The sequence below is a fragment of the Mesoplodon densirostris genome, chromosome 11 (genome assembly GCF_025265405.1).
Source record: "Mesoplodon densirostris isolate mMesDen1 chromosome 11, mMesDen1 primary haplotype, whole genome shotgun sequence".
In the NCBI taxonomy this organism is placed as follows: domain Eukaryota; kingdom Metazoa; phylum Chordata; class Mammalia; order Artiodactyla; family Ziphiidae; genus Mesoplodon; species Mesoplodon densirostris.
Window position 1 is genome coordinate 47,260,213 of NC_082671.1, and position 15,143 is coordinate 47,275,355.

Here is a 15,143-nt window from a genome sequence, read left to right on the forward strand (position 1 = left end):
TCTGCAGGTGCCTGTCGTCCTCAGCCGCTGCAGATTGGCCGGGGTGGGTGGAAAGGGGCGGGCCTCGGGGAGCGTAGGAAGGGCGGGGACCCGGATGTGTGTGGTGGCGGCGGCCGAAGAGCTAGTGAGCGGAGCTCAGAGGCCTATGGATGAGGAGGACGCGGCGGCCCCGGTAGGCGGGGATCGGGGGCGGGGTCCCCGAGGCTTCGGGTCGGTCTCCACGGAGCCTGAGGCGGGAGGCTGGGGTCCTGGGAGGAGGCTTCGGAGTCAGGGGCGGGGTCTTGCGCTCTGGTCACTGGTCTTCCTCCCTGGGGACCCTCCTTGGCCCAGTGCAGGGCCTGGGGAGACTGGGCGTAGTCACACTGAGGGGCCAGGGCCCCTTTCCCCCGGGTCTCGTCTGAGTGATCGGGCTGTGCCCGGGGTGGAGGCGGGGCCCGGTGCGGCCGCGTATCGGCGGCGCCAAAGCTGTGGGGTTCTAGGCAAGCAGATGCCCCTAGGTCTGGGCGCCAACATCGACCTGGGATCGAGCCCCCTGGCCGAGTGCCAAGGAGGCCAATCCTAGGGCTGTCCCACAGCTGCCTACCCTTTTGGTCACGCGGTGGCTTGTAGCTACTGCAGAAGCATGTAATATGCGCATTGGGGTTGAATTCAGCCTAGCCGAGGCTTCCTAAGCCCCTGCTGTGTGCAAGGCACAGTCAGGCCTGGATGGAACCCTTGTCCAAGGGTTTGGGGGATGGGAAGAGAAAGTACCTCCCCTTTTTGTCGCTTTGGGAAAAATTCGTCCATTCATTCATTCATTCATATGTTAGCACTGTTAGTGGTTTAAATACCTGGGTCATCGTACTCCACTCCATCTTCACTGCTACCATCTTTGGGGATGCCATCTCTCATTGGAACAGCTGCAACAGCCTCCTAATTAATTGTTTGCCACTTCTGTTCTTGCTCCTTATAGAATCAGTTTGGTCTCCAACCAATCGCCTGAATGATCTTTACGATCTGATAAACCTTAAAATCATATAATTTTCTTGCTTAAAACTCTCCAGAGCTTTCCCATCACACTTGAAATAAAATTCACACTCCTTAACATGGTCTGTAGGGCGTTGATCTGGCCCCTACCTTCGTTCCATCCTCTTCTGGTACATTCTCCCTCCCTCACATTCCCTACACACTAGCCACCTGGCCTTTCTATTTTCCTACCATGCCAGCTGCCTTGCACCTCAGGACCTGTGTCCTGACTGTCCCTTCTGCCTGGGATGCTCTTTCTTGGGCTTGTTACATGCCTGTCACCTTTTCATCTCATAGAGTTCACCCCATTATTCTTTATCACAGCACTCTGCTTTTTCCTCCACTGTCTAACGTTGTCAGGTCTGTTTATTGCCTGTCATGCCTCCCCCAATAGAATGGAAGTGCTATGAGGACAGACATCCCATCCATCTTGTTCACAGCTGTATCCCTAGCACCTAGGACAGTAGGAGCACATAGTGGGAGCTCAGTAAACGTTTGCTGAATGAAAGGATGAGGGTGGGGACCGTGGAGGTCAATCTGGGCAACTGGCTTCAAGTCCAGTGTCCTCTCCACATTCTGGGTGGAACAGGCTGAGGTACTTTGCTCTGCGCCTTGCTTCTTCCTCCTCAATCCCCTTCTCCCCCTGGCAGGTTTGTTCTCATGAACAAGATGGATGACCTCAACCTGCACTACCGGTTTCTGAATTGGCGCCGGAGGATCCGGGAGATTCGAGAGGTCCGGGCTTTCCGATATCAGGAGAGGTTCAAGCACATTCTTGTAGATGGAGACACTTTGAGGTGAGTTTCAGGGAGTGCGTCCACATTTTCCTTTCTGTGCCAGATCTTAGAGACAACAAGGGGCTTTTGCAAAGGCAGAGGACTGTCTGCACTGCACAGGAAGGGGTATGTTGTAAACCCTGGAGGCCTTTCCGAATGGAGCAGTATATGCTTCTTCACCCCGCACCCCCCTCTGCCTGTGTCTGTGGGTCCCTCTGTCCTGGTCCGCATTGGAAGCAGTCATGTCAGAGATGGAGGCTGCTGGGGTCTCAGGAATTGCCCAACTGCCTTGTTGAAAGGACTCCAGTGAGTCTGTGTGATGCCGGGGTCTCCTGCCTGCATCTCTGTAGTTGGGATCGGTGAAGGATGGCCATTTCAAAGGCAGTGGATTTCCTGTTTTGGGAAGGACAGTCCTGTAGTGCATCCTACTTACTGCCTTCCAACCCTTTGGTTTGTGTGTTTGTGTTTGTTTTTGCTCTATTTTCTGGCTTGAACCCTTCCCCTGACTCCATCTGAGTCTAATTCTCTCACAAAGTTGTCACTGGAAGCGGGGGAGGAAGTAGTGCTATGTAGCCTGGAGACAAGAAAGCTGAGGAGTGGGGACTGAATAACTGTCTTCCAATCTATGAAGGGCTTTGGTCCCGAGGATAGAGACCAGCCGTTCTCCAGCTCCACTGAGGACAGAGCCAGAGGAAAGGGGCCGAAGCTGCAGCATGAGGGACTGAGGTTAGACAGGGTGTGAGACCCCTAATAGGCAACTGAGGGAGGCTCCGCATTCTCTTCCCCACCGGCAGTGAAGAAGCCAGGCTTGCACTGGTCTGGTGTGGGCTGGGCCTTGTCTGGAGGCGGCGGGTGGGGTGGGTGACCTCAAGTATCTTGTTATGGTGTTTGTGCAGATGTCCTGAGGTATGGCCTGATGGATTCTCTTCTGTGCTGGCCCTCACAGAGTGGGGGTTGGGGATGCTGAGGCCCTCCCCGCAAACCCCTGGACTAGGCTGCTAATGGAACTTCCCCTTCATTCCTCCTTCAGTTACCATGGAAACTCTGGTGAAGTTGGCTGCTACGTGGCTTCTCGACCCCTGACGAAGGACAGCAATTATTTTGAGGTGATCAAGGCAGGGGGTGGGCAGAGCAGGGAGTGAGATGGTTAAGCTCCAAGGCGCTCCTTTACTGGGTTCTTGACTGGTCCTTTAAATTTTCCATGAGGATTATCCTGTTGGCTGGGAAAAGGGCCCAGGATAGCATGGTGCCTAATCTGAGAGGCACCCTAAAGTCCTTTCACCCTGTCCCTTCTGCTCTCCTGCCCTTCACCTAGGTAGACTTTGACCCATGTCCTTTCCCACCCCCTAACCCAGGCCCAGCGTCTACTCCATCTCCCATCTTTTTCCATAGCTTGGAAATTATTTTCTAAGTAATTGTGGTAAAGTGGGCCCCCACTTTCCCCAGTTCTCCCTCTGACTGCCCTGACTTTTTCTCTGATTCCCCTGTCTTTTGCTCTTTGAGCCTCAGCCCCCTTTGCTGTCTAACTCCCCTCCCTGCTAACTGTGCCCTGCTCTCCTCCCTCCAGGTGTCTATTGTGGACAGCGGGGTCCGGGGTACCATTGCTGTGGGACTGGTCCCTCAGTACTACAGCTTGGATCACCAGCCTGGCTGGTTGCCTGACTCTGTAGCCTACCATGCTGATGATGGCAAGTGAGTTGCCTTTTGTGGAACCCGACCCCTTTCCTACGGACTTGGGAATCTTGGATATAATGGACTACCTCAGGGTGGCTTTGGGTATTCCTTCACTGGTCTTGGGGTATTTTCATAGACCTTTCTGATAGGGACAGGAAGGTGGCCTGTTGGCTACCCTTGGAGGTTTGCAGACTTAAAGGGGAGGGTGGAGCTCCCCTGAGAACGTAGGTAGGTGCCGTTGCGGAGTGGTTGGGAACAGGAGCACTGAGGAGAGGTTGGGAAGCTGGGTTCGGGTCCTGTGTCTGTGCTGCTCTGTCCACAGGCTGTACAATGGCCGGGCCAAGGGCCGCCAGTTTGGGTCAAAGTGCAACTCCGGGGACCGGATTGGCTGTGGCATTGAGCCAGTGTCCTTTGATGTACAGACTGCCCAGATCTTCTTCACCAAAAATGGGAAGCGGGTAAGTGGGACATCCTGAGTGGGATTTAAACGGCTTGAAGCTGTCCAGGGATTTGTGTGAGTAATAAGAAAGAGTCTGCTGGCTGGGGCTTGCCCAGGGCCCCATGGGCTTATTTCCCATCTTCTTCAGTTCAGCCTCAGATTCTCTTGGGGTCTCCTGCATGTAGGAGAAGATGCTCCCCACACCCAGGGGAAGCTGGGACATTCCCCAGGTGATGGACGCAGAGGGGCAGGTTTGTGCAGCAGAGGAGGGGCAGAAACTGTGGGGGACACATTGGTGATGTGGGGGAAGGTTTTGAGCAGAAAAAAAGATGGGGAGATTATGACCTGGCTGCATAAGCTGGAGGTCCTCTTGGGATTTTTGACTTGAATGCTTTTGGGGATATGTCCTTTCTGTGTTTCGTGTTCCTTGTTTCACTTCTCCTTTCCTTCCCTCTTCAGAGAGAGACTAGTGATGGTGAAGGGATGGGATAAGAGCAAACAGGAGAGACCCCGGCTCTCTTACTTCTCCCCCCCAGCCCCATCTCCCATCCTGAGAAATTGCCTTCTCAGGCCTCCGCCGGCCAGCCTAGTGGTCTTCCTCCCTTAAGCATCTGTGCTCACACTTTCCTGCTCCAGTCCACACTCATGCGTACCTAAAGTATATGGGGGGTTGTCGAGAGACTTGTGTTTGCCTTCTAGCTCCGTGGGTTCGTTGCTCAGCTAGGAGTACTCAGCAGCTTTTTATGCTTCTCTGTACCTCTGTTTTGCTACCTGTCAGCGTGTGTGATGATGACTGGTTGCATCATCTCAAAAGTCCCCTAGTGAGAATTAGATGAGCTGTGGAAAAGTGAGCCAGGCGGCAGCTCCCTCCCTTCCTCCCCCTCCCTCCCCTGCAGGTGGGCTCCACCATCATGCCCATGTCCCCCGATGGGCTGTTCCCAGCAGTGGGCATGCACTCCCTGGGTGAGGAGGTGCGGTTGCACCTGAATGCTGAGCTGGGCCGCGAGGACGACAGTGTCATGATGGTGGACAGTTACGAGGACGAGTGGGGCCGGCTGCACGACGTCAGAGTCTGCGGAACTGTAAGTAAGGGGCAGGGTAGGGCTGGGCAGAATCCCGGGGTCCACAGAAGCATGTCAGGATTGCTTAGAATAGGGAGTGAAGACAGGGTCGTTTTAAAAATTAATTAATTAATTAATTAATTTTTGCCTGTATTGGGTCTTTGTTGCTGCACGTGGGCTTTCTCTAGTTGCGGCGAGCGGGGGCTACTCTTCATTGCGGTGCACAGGCTTCTTATTGCGGTGGCTTCTCTCGTTGCGGAGCACAGGCTCTAGGTGCGAGGGCTTCAGTAGTCGCAGCACACGGGCTCAGTAGTTGTGGCTCATGAGCTCTAGAGCGTAGGCTCCGTAGTTGCAGCGCACAGGCTTAGTTGCTCCGCGGCATGTGGGATCTTCCCGGACCAGGGCTCGAACCCATGTCCCCGGCGTTGGCAGGCGGATTCTCAACCACTGCGCCACCAGTGAAGTCCCAAGACGGTCTTTTGTAGGGTGTTGGAAAGTGGGAATTTTGTCAGGAGAGCCTGGCGTCCTGACATGATTCTTGAGTCCAGATCTGTGTTCTTCTTAGTGGTCCTCTTTCCTGCCTTCCCTTTGTTTGAGAGCTCAGCCTAGTTGCTTAACCCTGGGAATAAGCAGTAGCCAGTGGCTCTCCTTTGCTTTCTTTGGTTCCTTCAGGCCCCCCACCCCCACCCCCCACCCCATGCACGCTGCTGCCCTGCACGCCTGCCTTTGAGAGGCTGGGCTGACTTGGAGGCGGGATGCCTGGAACACCCTTTTGGCTTGATCCCAACCCAGCTAGCCCAGCTTTCCATTCTCTGCATTGTGGAGCAAGTGTGATCACAAATCCCACTCATGCTGGGGAAGGTTCTTTGAGATCTTTTTCAAGTAGCATCAATGACAGTCTCTTCTGCCTTCCTACTTTTATAGAGGATGAGAATAGAGGCAGATAATGATTCAGTGAGAGTCCTTGATCCTCCAAAGCTGGCCTTTTTATGCATCTCATCATACCTGCTTTAGTCCCCTGCCTAGATTTTAAACTTTCTTGGGAAGTGTATGGACCTTGAGAGAGGGAAATACTTCATATCTATCCTCTGTGCCTCATGCTGGTTTGGGAGTGAATGGATGCTGAGTTAGGGGTCTGGCCCTGACCTCTAGTGGGCTGCTCGGGCCTTCCACTTCAAATTGTCCCTCTGCTGCCCTCCCGCTCCTTCCTGGCTCAACCTTTTCCTCCGCCCTCTGGCATTCCCACCCCAACCCAGGCTGTTTTCAACTCAGCCTTTGATAGCAAAACAGAAGCAGCGGGGTGGGGTGGGGTGGGGGGGGTGGGAGTGGATTATGAGTAAGGCTCTCCACTCTGGAGTTCAAGGTGAGTCAGACACAAGGAAAATGGCAGAAAGTGTGGCCTCCTGCAGCTTCGGGCACGCTGCACCCCCTTCTGGCACTAGGGTCCAGGAGGCCTCAGATGCCCACTCCCTGACCTCATCCCTCCTTTCTTTTCCCCTTCCACCATCATTTTGACAACATCTGCAGAGTTGAACTTGGGACTGAGCCAGGGCGATGTTCCAGCTCTCATCCTTGACCTCTCCTCAAGAGTTTTTTCCTGGCACCCTTTCCCTGCCTGGACCTGTCCCCACTCTGCTCCCTGCTCCTCCCAGGCAGTCTTTTCTAATTGATGCGGAATCCTGTAGACATTTATAAATAGCCTTCCTTCCTCCCTGCCCTTCCCCCAGTGCCCTCAGGCCACACATTTAAGGATTTTTTTCTTTCTTGGACATAAGCTGTTCAGTGTAGCTCTTCTGTCAAACCCGCACCCCAGCTGGGGACAGCTGGCAGGGTAGGCACACTGCGCCCTGCGCACTTGCTCCTCTGGGGCAGACATGGGCATGAGCCTCTTGAGGGACGCAGGCTTCTCTTCTAGTCTTGCCAACTACCTCATCTTTCAAATGAGGGTGGCTTACCCAGTTTCTGCCAGCCCCTCGGCCCCCCATCCACTCTTGCCTCCTGGCCTCCTTGCCTCATCCTTTTTGTCCCTCTGACCATCCACTGTATTTCCGATCCAGCAGTCAGAGTAGTGTCAGCCTGGAGGAGCCTGGGAGAGGTCATTAGGCTGTGCCTGTGCCTCCTATTTCTAAAGATGTCCAGCACAGCTGCTTCTCCTCTCTGCCCTTCCTGTTTTTACGTCCCCCTCTGTGGGGAGCCCTTCCCTGAGACCTCAGACCTCTGCTGTTGTTGCAGCCTGTTTCTCCTGCCCCAGGTGATGTTCCCAGGAGGACGCCCCATAGAGCCATAAAGGTCTGGAGGAGGCTTTGTTGCCATCCTGTCCAGGTTTCTCAGTGCAGAGACTGGGCATCTTCGGTGAGGCAGTTCCTTGACGTGCAGGCCGTTTAGCATCCCTGGTCCCCAGACCCGGGACGCTGGTAGCTCCCCCACCCGCCCCCCGTGCCCCAGTTGTCGTGACTGCCCGACATTCCCATATATCCTCGTGTACTGCTGAGAAAGCAGTCCCAGGGAAAAGTGAAGAGACTCGATCAAATGTCAAACAGCGAATTGGCAGCAGAACTGAGCCCAGATAGTCACTCCTTGACCCCCACCCCTGCGTTTTCCACTGTCTGATACATGCTGCTGCTTCTGCCCAGGCCCACTCTTCTGTAGCCAGTCTCTCCTGCTCGCTTCTCACGAGATGAATCCAGAGTTCCTGGGCTTAAATTCCCACGTCCCTGGGGATTTCTCCCATCTCGTGTCTTTAGCCAGGGGCCTCCTATGCGAGTTTACTTGGCTACCTTGGAATTCTTTTACTCTTAGCCCTTTCTCCCACTTTTGTAGTCTCAATTATCCTCTCTTCTCCCTTCTCACTGGTTCTTCCCGTACAGAAGAGTGAATTCAACTCCTGACCCTTTTTTTTCCTCCAACAATTCATTATGAAAAGTTTCAAACATACAGGAAAGTTGAAAAAATAGCACAGTGAACACCCACTGTATCCCCACTACCTAGATTCAAGAGTTGTTAATATTTAGTTGTGTTTGTTTGATCTGAGGATCTATATATAGACAGACCGGCTCTTTCCAGAGGGAAGTCTTTCCCTGCTTCCTGTGGCCTCACTTTCCCCTCCTAAAGAGGGCCCCTTCCCAGAGCTCCGGGATGCTGAAGAATTGCTGTTGCATTTGCTCAGGTATGGGGTGCTACCCCTCATTCCTGTCCCCAGGCCTTGCACAGTGAGGTAATGTGTCAAGGGCGGGGGGCAGTAGGTAGGGCTGGGGGATTAGACTCATTCTGTCTTTGTTTCTCATTTCTGTTCATAGCTCCTCTAACAACTCCTTAGTGACGGGGCAACAGCTTTGGTACACAAAGTGGGGTGAATGAGGCCCCACCCTCTCAGGGGTCCTCCCTGGGCCCAACCCAGGAGGAGACCGTGTTGGGGCCTGAGCTGGCCGGTGGGGAGCACGTTCTTGGTTCGTGTTTCAGTTGCTTCTAGGCCCTCCGGGCACTGAGTCTTCCCTTGCTCCTGTCAAGAGGGATTAGGGTCTCTGCTAGCAAGAGGAGGAGGCCGGGTCGCAGCAGGAGAGGAGGCTGAGAAGGGCTACTGGTATGAGGGAGGGGGCGGGGTGCAGGAGGCTCTCTGCACTCTGGTCTGCAGCCTCCGCTCTGTGGAGTTGACCTGTTTGGCCTCTCAAGGCTTCCGTTGTGTGTGGAGAGAGGTGGGGTGGGGAGGGGGTCTTGAGAGCCTTAAGGAAAGAGCTCCCCACCCCCACCAAAGATGTAAAGGAGTGTGCCTGTTGATTGGGGGTATTGTTTGAGGAGAAACACTGGGAGGAAGACAGTTGGTCCCTTGGGATGGAGTCATCTGAGGAGTGTCCTGGGAGCCCAAGGGACCATTCTAGTTGGGGGTAAGGGCTGAGGTGAAAGAACCTTTCCTTCTTTGTGATCGGCAGTTCCAGTCTGCTGTAGCTTGGGGGCGACTGTTAATGTTTAGGGAGCATTGGAACTTTGGGATATTCCAGTATCACCCCCATTTCCTGAGTCAGGGAAAGGCTGACGTGTGCATTTATCACCTACCGGGGGTCAGGCTCCAGGCTAAGCCCTTGACACTCACTTCACTTCATCGTACCCATATTTGGAGATGCAGGTAGTGGTACCCCTGTTTTACTGATGAAGTATCTGAGGCTTAAAGAAGTGAGAGTCACTTGCTTGAGTTTAGTGACTAGTAAGTAATAGGAGCTAGGATTTGAACCCAGGTCTGTTTGATTCTCTTTCAAACTAAGAAGTATCTTGGGAATTCCCTGGTGGTCCAGTGGTTAGGACTCCATGCTTCCACTGCAGGGGGCACGGGTTCGATCCCTGGTCAGGGAATTCAGATCCCACAAGCCCTGTGGCATGGCCAAAAAAAAAAAAAAGTAGAAACTAAGAGGCACCTGAGGCACAGATTGAGGGACCAGCATCAAGATTCTAGCAATTCAGACTCTAGGTGCTAAACCTCTCATCTCCTCTAGGTTTCTACCAGCCCTAGTCTAAGGAGGGGAGGAGTGCACTCAAGCAAGGATCTATCAGGGAGGCCAGACTCTCCCCTACCTGCTCCTCTGAGTGCTCTGAGAAGCCTCCCAGGGCTTGGGAGGACTTTGCCCAGGGGCAGGAGAGTGGATCCAGAGAGGAACAGATGAATCCAGGAGCTTACACCCTAAGGGGTGGGTGGTTCCTCTCTTGAAGAGGTGGCCTGTGCATGGCCCTAGTCTTCCAGGCATTCAGCAGTCTGTCTGAGCTGCTCTGCTTTCTGAGCTGCTCTGCAGGCTGGGGAGTGGGTTTTAGAGTCCCATGTTAGTGTGTTTCATCCTCCTGGCCTTTTAGCTTAAGGAACCATCCCCACCCTATCCACAGACAAACCGGCAGCCTGCCCTCCTCTGGGCTGAGGCAGAGGGAATGGTTGGGCGGGTTTTTCCCAAGGATCAGGATCTGGATCTGCTGTCTCTTGGCTTTGGAAGTGGAGAACACTGTGTTTCCTATGCCGAGGCCAGTTGGATGGAGTGGGTCAAGGGCAGCTGTGGGATCCCCCACCCAGTTCTGCAATGCAGGGTGGAGAGGTTGGGCTGGGGGCTGCTCGGATTGGGTGGAGTCTATGCTAGTTAATGTGCATCATACCACATCCCTCCGGGCCCTGTGGGGAGAGATACAGAGGAGGAACCCAGGCCACGCTGAGAACATACAGAGGACCAGAAATAGAATTTAAACAGTGTGGGCCTTCATAATACCCAGTAAATCAGAAGACCACCTGCAGGGGACCCCTTTCTGATGGAAGAAAGCAGTGTGAGATAATGGAGACCTGGGCTAGGAGTATGAATATCACAGAGCCAGTGTACCCCGAAACATGTATGGTCCTGGCTTCAGGAAGGAGAAGAAAGTTTAGGTGGCCTCCTGTATACCTCTGGCCTTTCTCCTTGTGCCCCCTGTCCCCCGCCTCCAGTTCTCTGGGGGGGAGGGGAGAATGGACTTGAGGTGACAGGGCTTCGGGGACCCAGGGCTGAGAAGGGGGCCGAGTCCCTCTTGCCTCCCTGAAGGGGTTGCTGAGGATGCAGCGCCTGCCTCTGCAGAAGACACACGGAGGCTTCAGCACTGGTGCAGGCAAGTGTGTTGCCTTTCCTGTTCAGGCAGGAGTTCTTTGTGGGGTGAGAGGCCAGCGTCCCAAGGCTTGCCAGGGATAAGCGGAGGAGATCCTCAGGGAGTGAATTTTCTTCAGGGCTGGAGGGGTGGGAGGGTAGAAGAAAGTCTTGAGGGGCAGTTTGGTTAATTAAAAAGGGATTAAGGAATCCCAGGTGATGCTGAGGGTGGGGGAAAGAGGGGATGGGGTTGAGTCACAGCCCTACTATCACCATGACAACTGATAAATAAATCCTCCCAGATCAGGGGTTGCCGCCCCATCATGCCCAGGCAGGATCACTGTGGGGCCGAAGAGCCCCAAGAGCCCATCAGTCATCTCCCCTCCACACCCCTGCTCCAGCTTGAAAGAGCCATGAGGGGCTGGGGGCTGGAACGCCTGCCTTTCTAGCTTCTCTCTGCCTGCTCCCCTCCTCATTAAATGAAGGAGAAGAGCTGGTCGTCCTCGCTTCCCTGGCTCCCCTCGACCCCGCTACAAACAGCTCTGTTCAAAGCCAAGTAAAACAAAGACCTTGAGAAATTGTATCAGTCCCATCCCAGGCAGAACTGGCTTCTGAGCTCGTCTCCCTTCCCCCGGATGTCTGGAGTTGGCCCCTAACCTCTGCATCCTCCCCATCCCCCCGAGGCACCCTGAGAAAGCCATCAGGCTTCCTCTCAGCCTAGCCTTTGCTTCTCCTCTTCTCTGTGTTCAGAGCCCCTGGGTGGCCCTTTCCTGGCAGGGTGGTTGAGGGAAGTGATGGCAGAGTCTACAGACCCCTGTGTGGTCCTGGCGCTCGGCCATCCGGATCGCCGTGCTGCTCTCGCAGGGTCCCCACAGCAAGGAGAGGGTTTTGGGCTCGGTAGGCAGGTGGGCGCAGCCTTTAGCAGGGGCTCAGCCCTCTTGCTGGTGCTGCCACCTCCCCGCCCCTGCCCCCATCCCTGTTCTCCCATGCCTTCCTGGAACCCTGAGGCCCACTTTGCGCCTCCAGGATCCCTTCCCTTTTGGCCAGGGCTTTCTGTGAGACCCAGGAAAACGGGTCCCCAGATGGCCCTGGAACCAGGTTTCCAGGGGTGGGGTGCTAGCCTGCCCCCCACCCCTGGTTCTTCCCCCACAGCTACTGGAGTACTTGGGCAAGGGCAAGAGCATTGTGGACGTGGGGCTGGCCCAGGCCCGGCACCCGCTGAGCACCCGTAGCCACTACTTCGAAGTGGAGATCGTGGACCCTGGAGAGAAATGCTACATCGCCTTGGGGCTGGCCCGGAAGGTGGGCGCCAGTGCTGGCTTTTGGCCTGTGGAGCTGCTCGGCTCTGGGGCTGTTGGGCCGGGGCCCGGAGCTCTTGGGGAGATCAAGGGGCTGGGCTGCAGAGGGAGGTCTAACCCGAGACAGAACAGGCCGTATGTGTCTGCTGTGTGAGGGCACAGACCCCAAGTCACCTCGGAGCTGAGAGAGGGTCGTGAGCGCACCACACGCACCAAGGCCTGGATGTGGGGTGGGGGGCATCCTGCAGCCCTGGCTGGGAAAGCCAAGCACCTTCCCACCTTCCCCTGAAACCTCCAGTGCCTGAAGGGGTGAGGCTGCCGGGGTGGGAGCAGCCATCTGGGTCGCAGCTTGTTTCAGAAGATCGAGAGTTCATAAGCCACTGTCCCGTCCTCTTTTCTGTGCGTGGTACCACAGCTTTCCTTCTTTCATCTTGGTATAGGATTATCCCAAGAACAGGCACCCTGGCTGGAGCAGAGGGTCTGTGGCTTATCATGCAGGTGCGTGAGGGGCTGCCCTGGGGAAGCTGGGGGTGGGGTGGGGTATAGGGGCACGGGGACATCCATTTCCCTGACCCCGCACTAGGGGCCTCGCCTTCAGCATCTGGCCAAAGAGACTTTCCCCTGCCGCTCTCTGCTCTCCCCATCCCAAGCTGCTAGCGCTTTGTCTTCATCTGTGTTTTTCCTCCCGGCCCAAAAAGCCAGGGGAGCAGAACAGGGGTGGGGGATCTGGGCCCGAACTGGACATTCCAGGCCTCTGAGTTGGCTCCCTCTGCACCCTTCCTGCAGATTCTGCATTTTCTTTTTTTTTTTTTTTTGATCGGCTTGATTTCCTTTAGGGCTTCCTTTAGAAAGGAGGAGCTGTGAGTTCCTGTGAGTTCCTGGTCCCGCCTCTCCCTCCCCTCCGAGGGCCCCGCTCTCTGACCAGCTCCCGAGGGATTTTCTCCCTTAGCCCCTTGAGGGGACAGATGTGTGTCTCTCTTTAATCTGGTGCCCTCACTCTCTCCTCCCTTCCTCAGGGCCAGCGAGGGAGGGAGGGACACTTCAGCTTTAAGCAGGGGCCGCTCTAGGGGCTGTAGGGGGTCGGCCCCTCCCTCAGGTGTGTGTCCTCTCCCCTCCCTCCGACAGATGACGGGAAGATCTTCCATGGCAGTGGTGTGGGGGACCCCTTTGGGCCACGCTGTTACAAAGGGGACATCATGGGCTGTGGAATCATGTTTCCCCGGGACTACATCTTGGACAGTGAGGGTGAGTGGGGTGACCGTGGCCCACCAGGCTGGTCGGGCAGAGGGTGGGGGCAGTACCACAGGCGCTCAGGGTTTCTGGCCCCCAGGTGACAGTGATGACAGCTGTGACACAGTGATCCTGCCCCCGACCGCCCGAGCCCGGAACGTCCGGAACGTCATGTACCTGCACCAGGAAGCGGAAGAGGAGGAGGAGGAAGAGGAAGAGGAAGATGACGGGGAAGAGATAGAACAGGAGCACGAGGGCAAGAAGGTGGTGGTGAGTGGGGGCGGTCTGGGCTTGGACTAGGGGTCTTGGGCCTCCGTGGGGTCTGGTGTGAGTGCAGAAAGCGGAGCCCAGGGAGGGGAGAGGGGAAGCCCTGGCTGCTGTGGGCGTGGGGCTGCTGAGTGGGGAGACCGGCTGGGAGGCCGCTTTCCGGCCTCGGGTCGCCCTCTCGTGGTCACCTCCTGCATCGCCCTCTGTCCCTCGCCAACGGTGGTGCGAGTTGGGAGTGGTGGGGCTCAGGCCTATGTAGCTCCAGCACCCTCAGAGGAGAGGCTAGAGCCTGCCTACCCCGCTTTTCTCTTCCACCCCCAGGTTTTCTTCACTCGGAATGGCAAGATCATTGGGAAGAAGGACGCTGTCGTACCTTCTGGGGGCTTCTTCCCCACAATTGGGATGCTGAGCTGTGGGGAGAAAGTCAAAGTGGATCTGCACCCCTTGAGTGGCTAGGCCTTCTCCCCGGATCTGCCCCTTCTCCCTCTCCTCGCCCTTTGCAGAGCCAGGTACCCCGTTCCTGACGCCCCGAGGATTTGCTTACCCAGCAGGCCCCAGGGGGTGTGTTGCCCCTCTGCCCTACCAGATCAGGCCCCTGCCAAGCTCCTCTGTGCCCATGTTTCTGACCTCGTGCTGCCCCTGTTGTTAGTCCCTGGGCGAGAGTTCCTGGCTGGACAGGAAGCAGCCCAAAGGATGGTGTTGCTTCATGGGTGGGTCCCACTGGCTTTGGCCGTGGGCTCCCGCGTGCCCCTCCCACTCTGGCCGTGTGAGGGGAGAGGAGTGAGCGCCCGTCTCCCCTGCTGTCGGGCGTGAGGCTCGGCAAGGGTGGAGCAGGACACCCCCTCCTCTGTTTACCACAGGGCTCCTCCTCTCATCTTCTTTCCCGTTCCCTGTGCTCGTCATCGTGTGAAGCAGTTGCCGCTGTCATCACCCCCCGGCTGGGCTGGGGGGGCTCTCTTGGGCCGTCTGTCTTCTTCCACTGACTGGTGTCCCGAGAAGACTACTCGAGGGTCTCCGTTCTTTCCGCTGCGAGCCAGCTTCCTCCCTCACTGCCTGCTCAGGCACTGCAGTCCCGCCGAGAATCCGAGTCTCTGGCTTCCCCCAGCTGCACACACGTAGATGGTGTCCATGACGTGTTTGATGGGGTGAGAGAGGGGCTGTCGAATCGGGGGACTGGGGCCTTTGCTCCTGTCTCCCCCTTGCCCTCCATGGCTCACCTGTGGCACCCGTCTCTCGTTCCTGGGGAGGCAGGCGGACACTCCAGAGCCAGTCTCTCCCACGTGGTGAGAGCAGGACCCCAGAGCCCTAGCGAGAGCCCGAGGGCACGGGCCCACGCTCCCCTGCCCTGCCTTGCCCCCACCCCTGCTTGCTGCCTGTGCCAGTTGCCTGTTTCGCTTCAGTGTTTGATTCTAGCGCTTAACGTGTCCTCCCGCACCAAGCCCTCCGGTCTCCTAGCCGCTTGACTCCTGTCCCCTCCTCAGTGACTTCTGGGAGGGAGAGGCCTTGGTTTGAGCAGAGTGGGCAGGGCTTTGGGGAAAGGGGTGAGGTGTTGTGCTGCTGGGGCCTCTCCTTCGGCCCTCCCTTCAGGCCCTTCACTATGATGTATGAAATGTATGTACAGACCAGAGATGTTTATACCGCCAATAAAGATGGAGTTTCCATATTTATCAGTACGGCCGGGACAGGGAAATCCTTTCCAGTACAGGGGACCAGGGACAGGGCTGGAGGAGGGGGCGGCTGAGGGCACTTGCTCACCAGGCACGTGTGGACCAGTATGGGGCCAGGGAGGGGGATCGTGTGTGTCCCATGGG

The 15,143-nt window shown here is 56.2% G+C and overlaps 1 protein-coding gene across 3 annotated transcripts; it reads left to right on the top strand.

Moving 5' to 3' along the window:
- Positions 1–81: 81 nt before the first annotated feature.
- Positions 82–15,005, top strand: SPRYD3 (SPRY domain containing 3). Of its 3 annotated transcripts, XR_009533738.1 has the most exons (12): positions 82–172; positions 1,656–1,802; positions 2,812–2,887; positions 3,349–3,473; positions 3,778–3,913; positions 4,791–4,976; positions 11,690–11,839; positions 12,276–12,333; positions 12,961–13,080; positions 13,166–13,335; positions 13,654–13,841; positions 14,193–15,005. XR_009533738.1 is itself a non-coding variant. In XM_060111666.1 (11 exons), exons 1-11 carry the CDS (start codon positions 150–152, stop codon positions 13,786–13,788), a joined length of 1,326 nt encoding a protein of 441 aa, XP_059967649.1. In that variant the 5' UTR covers positions 82–149; the 3' UTR covers positions 13,789–15,005. The 3 variants fall into 3 exon arrangements, 2 of the variants coding, with proteins under 2 accessions (XP_059967649.1, XP_059967650.1); XM_060111666.1 differs by having other exon boundaries at positions 13,654–15,005; XM_060111667.1 differs by having other exon boundaries at positions 13,166–13,329; positions 13,654–15,005.
- The last annotated feature ends 138 nt before the right edge of the window (positions 15,006–15,143 follow it).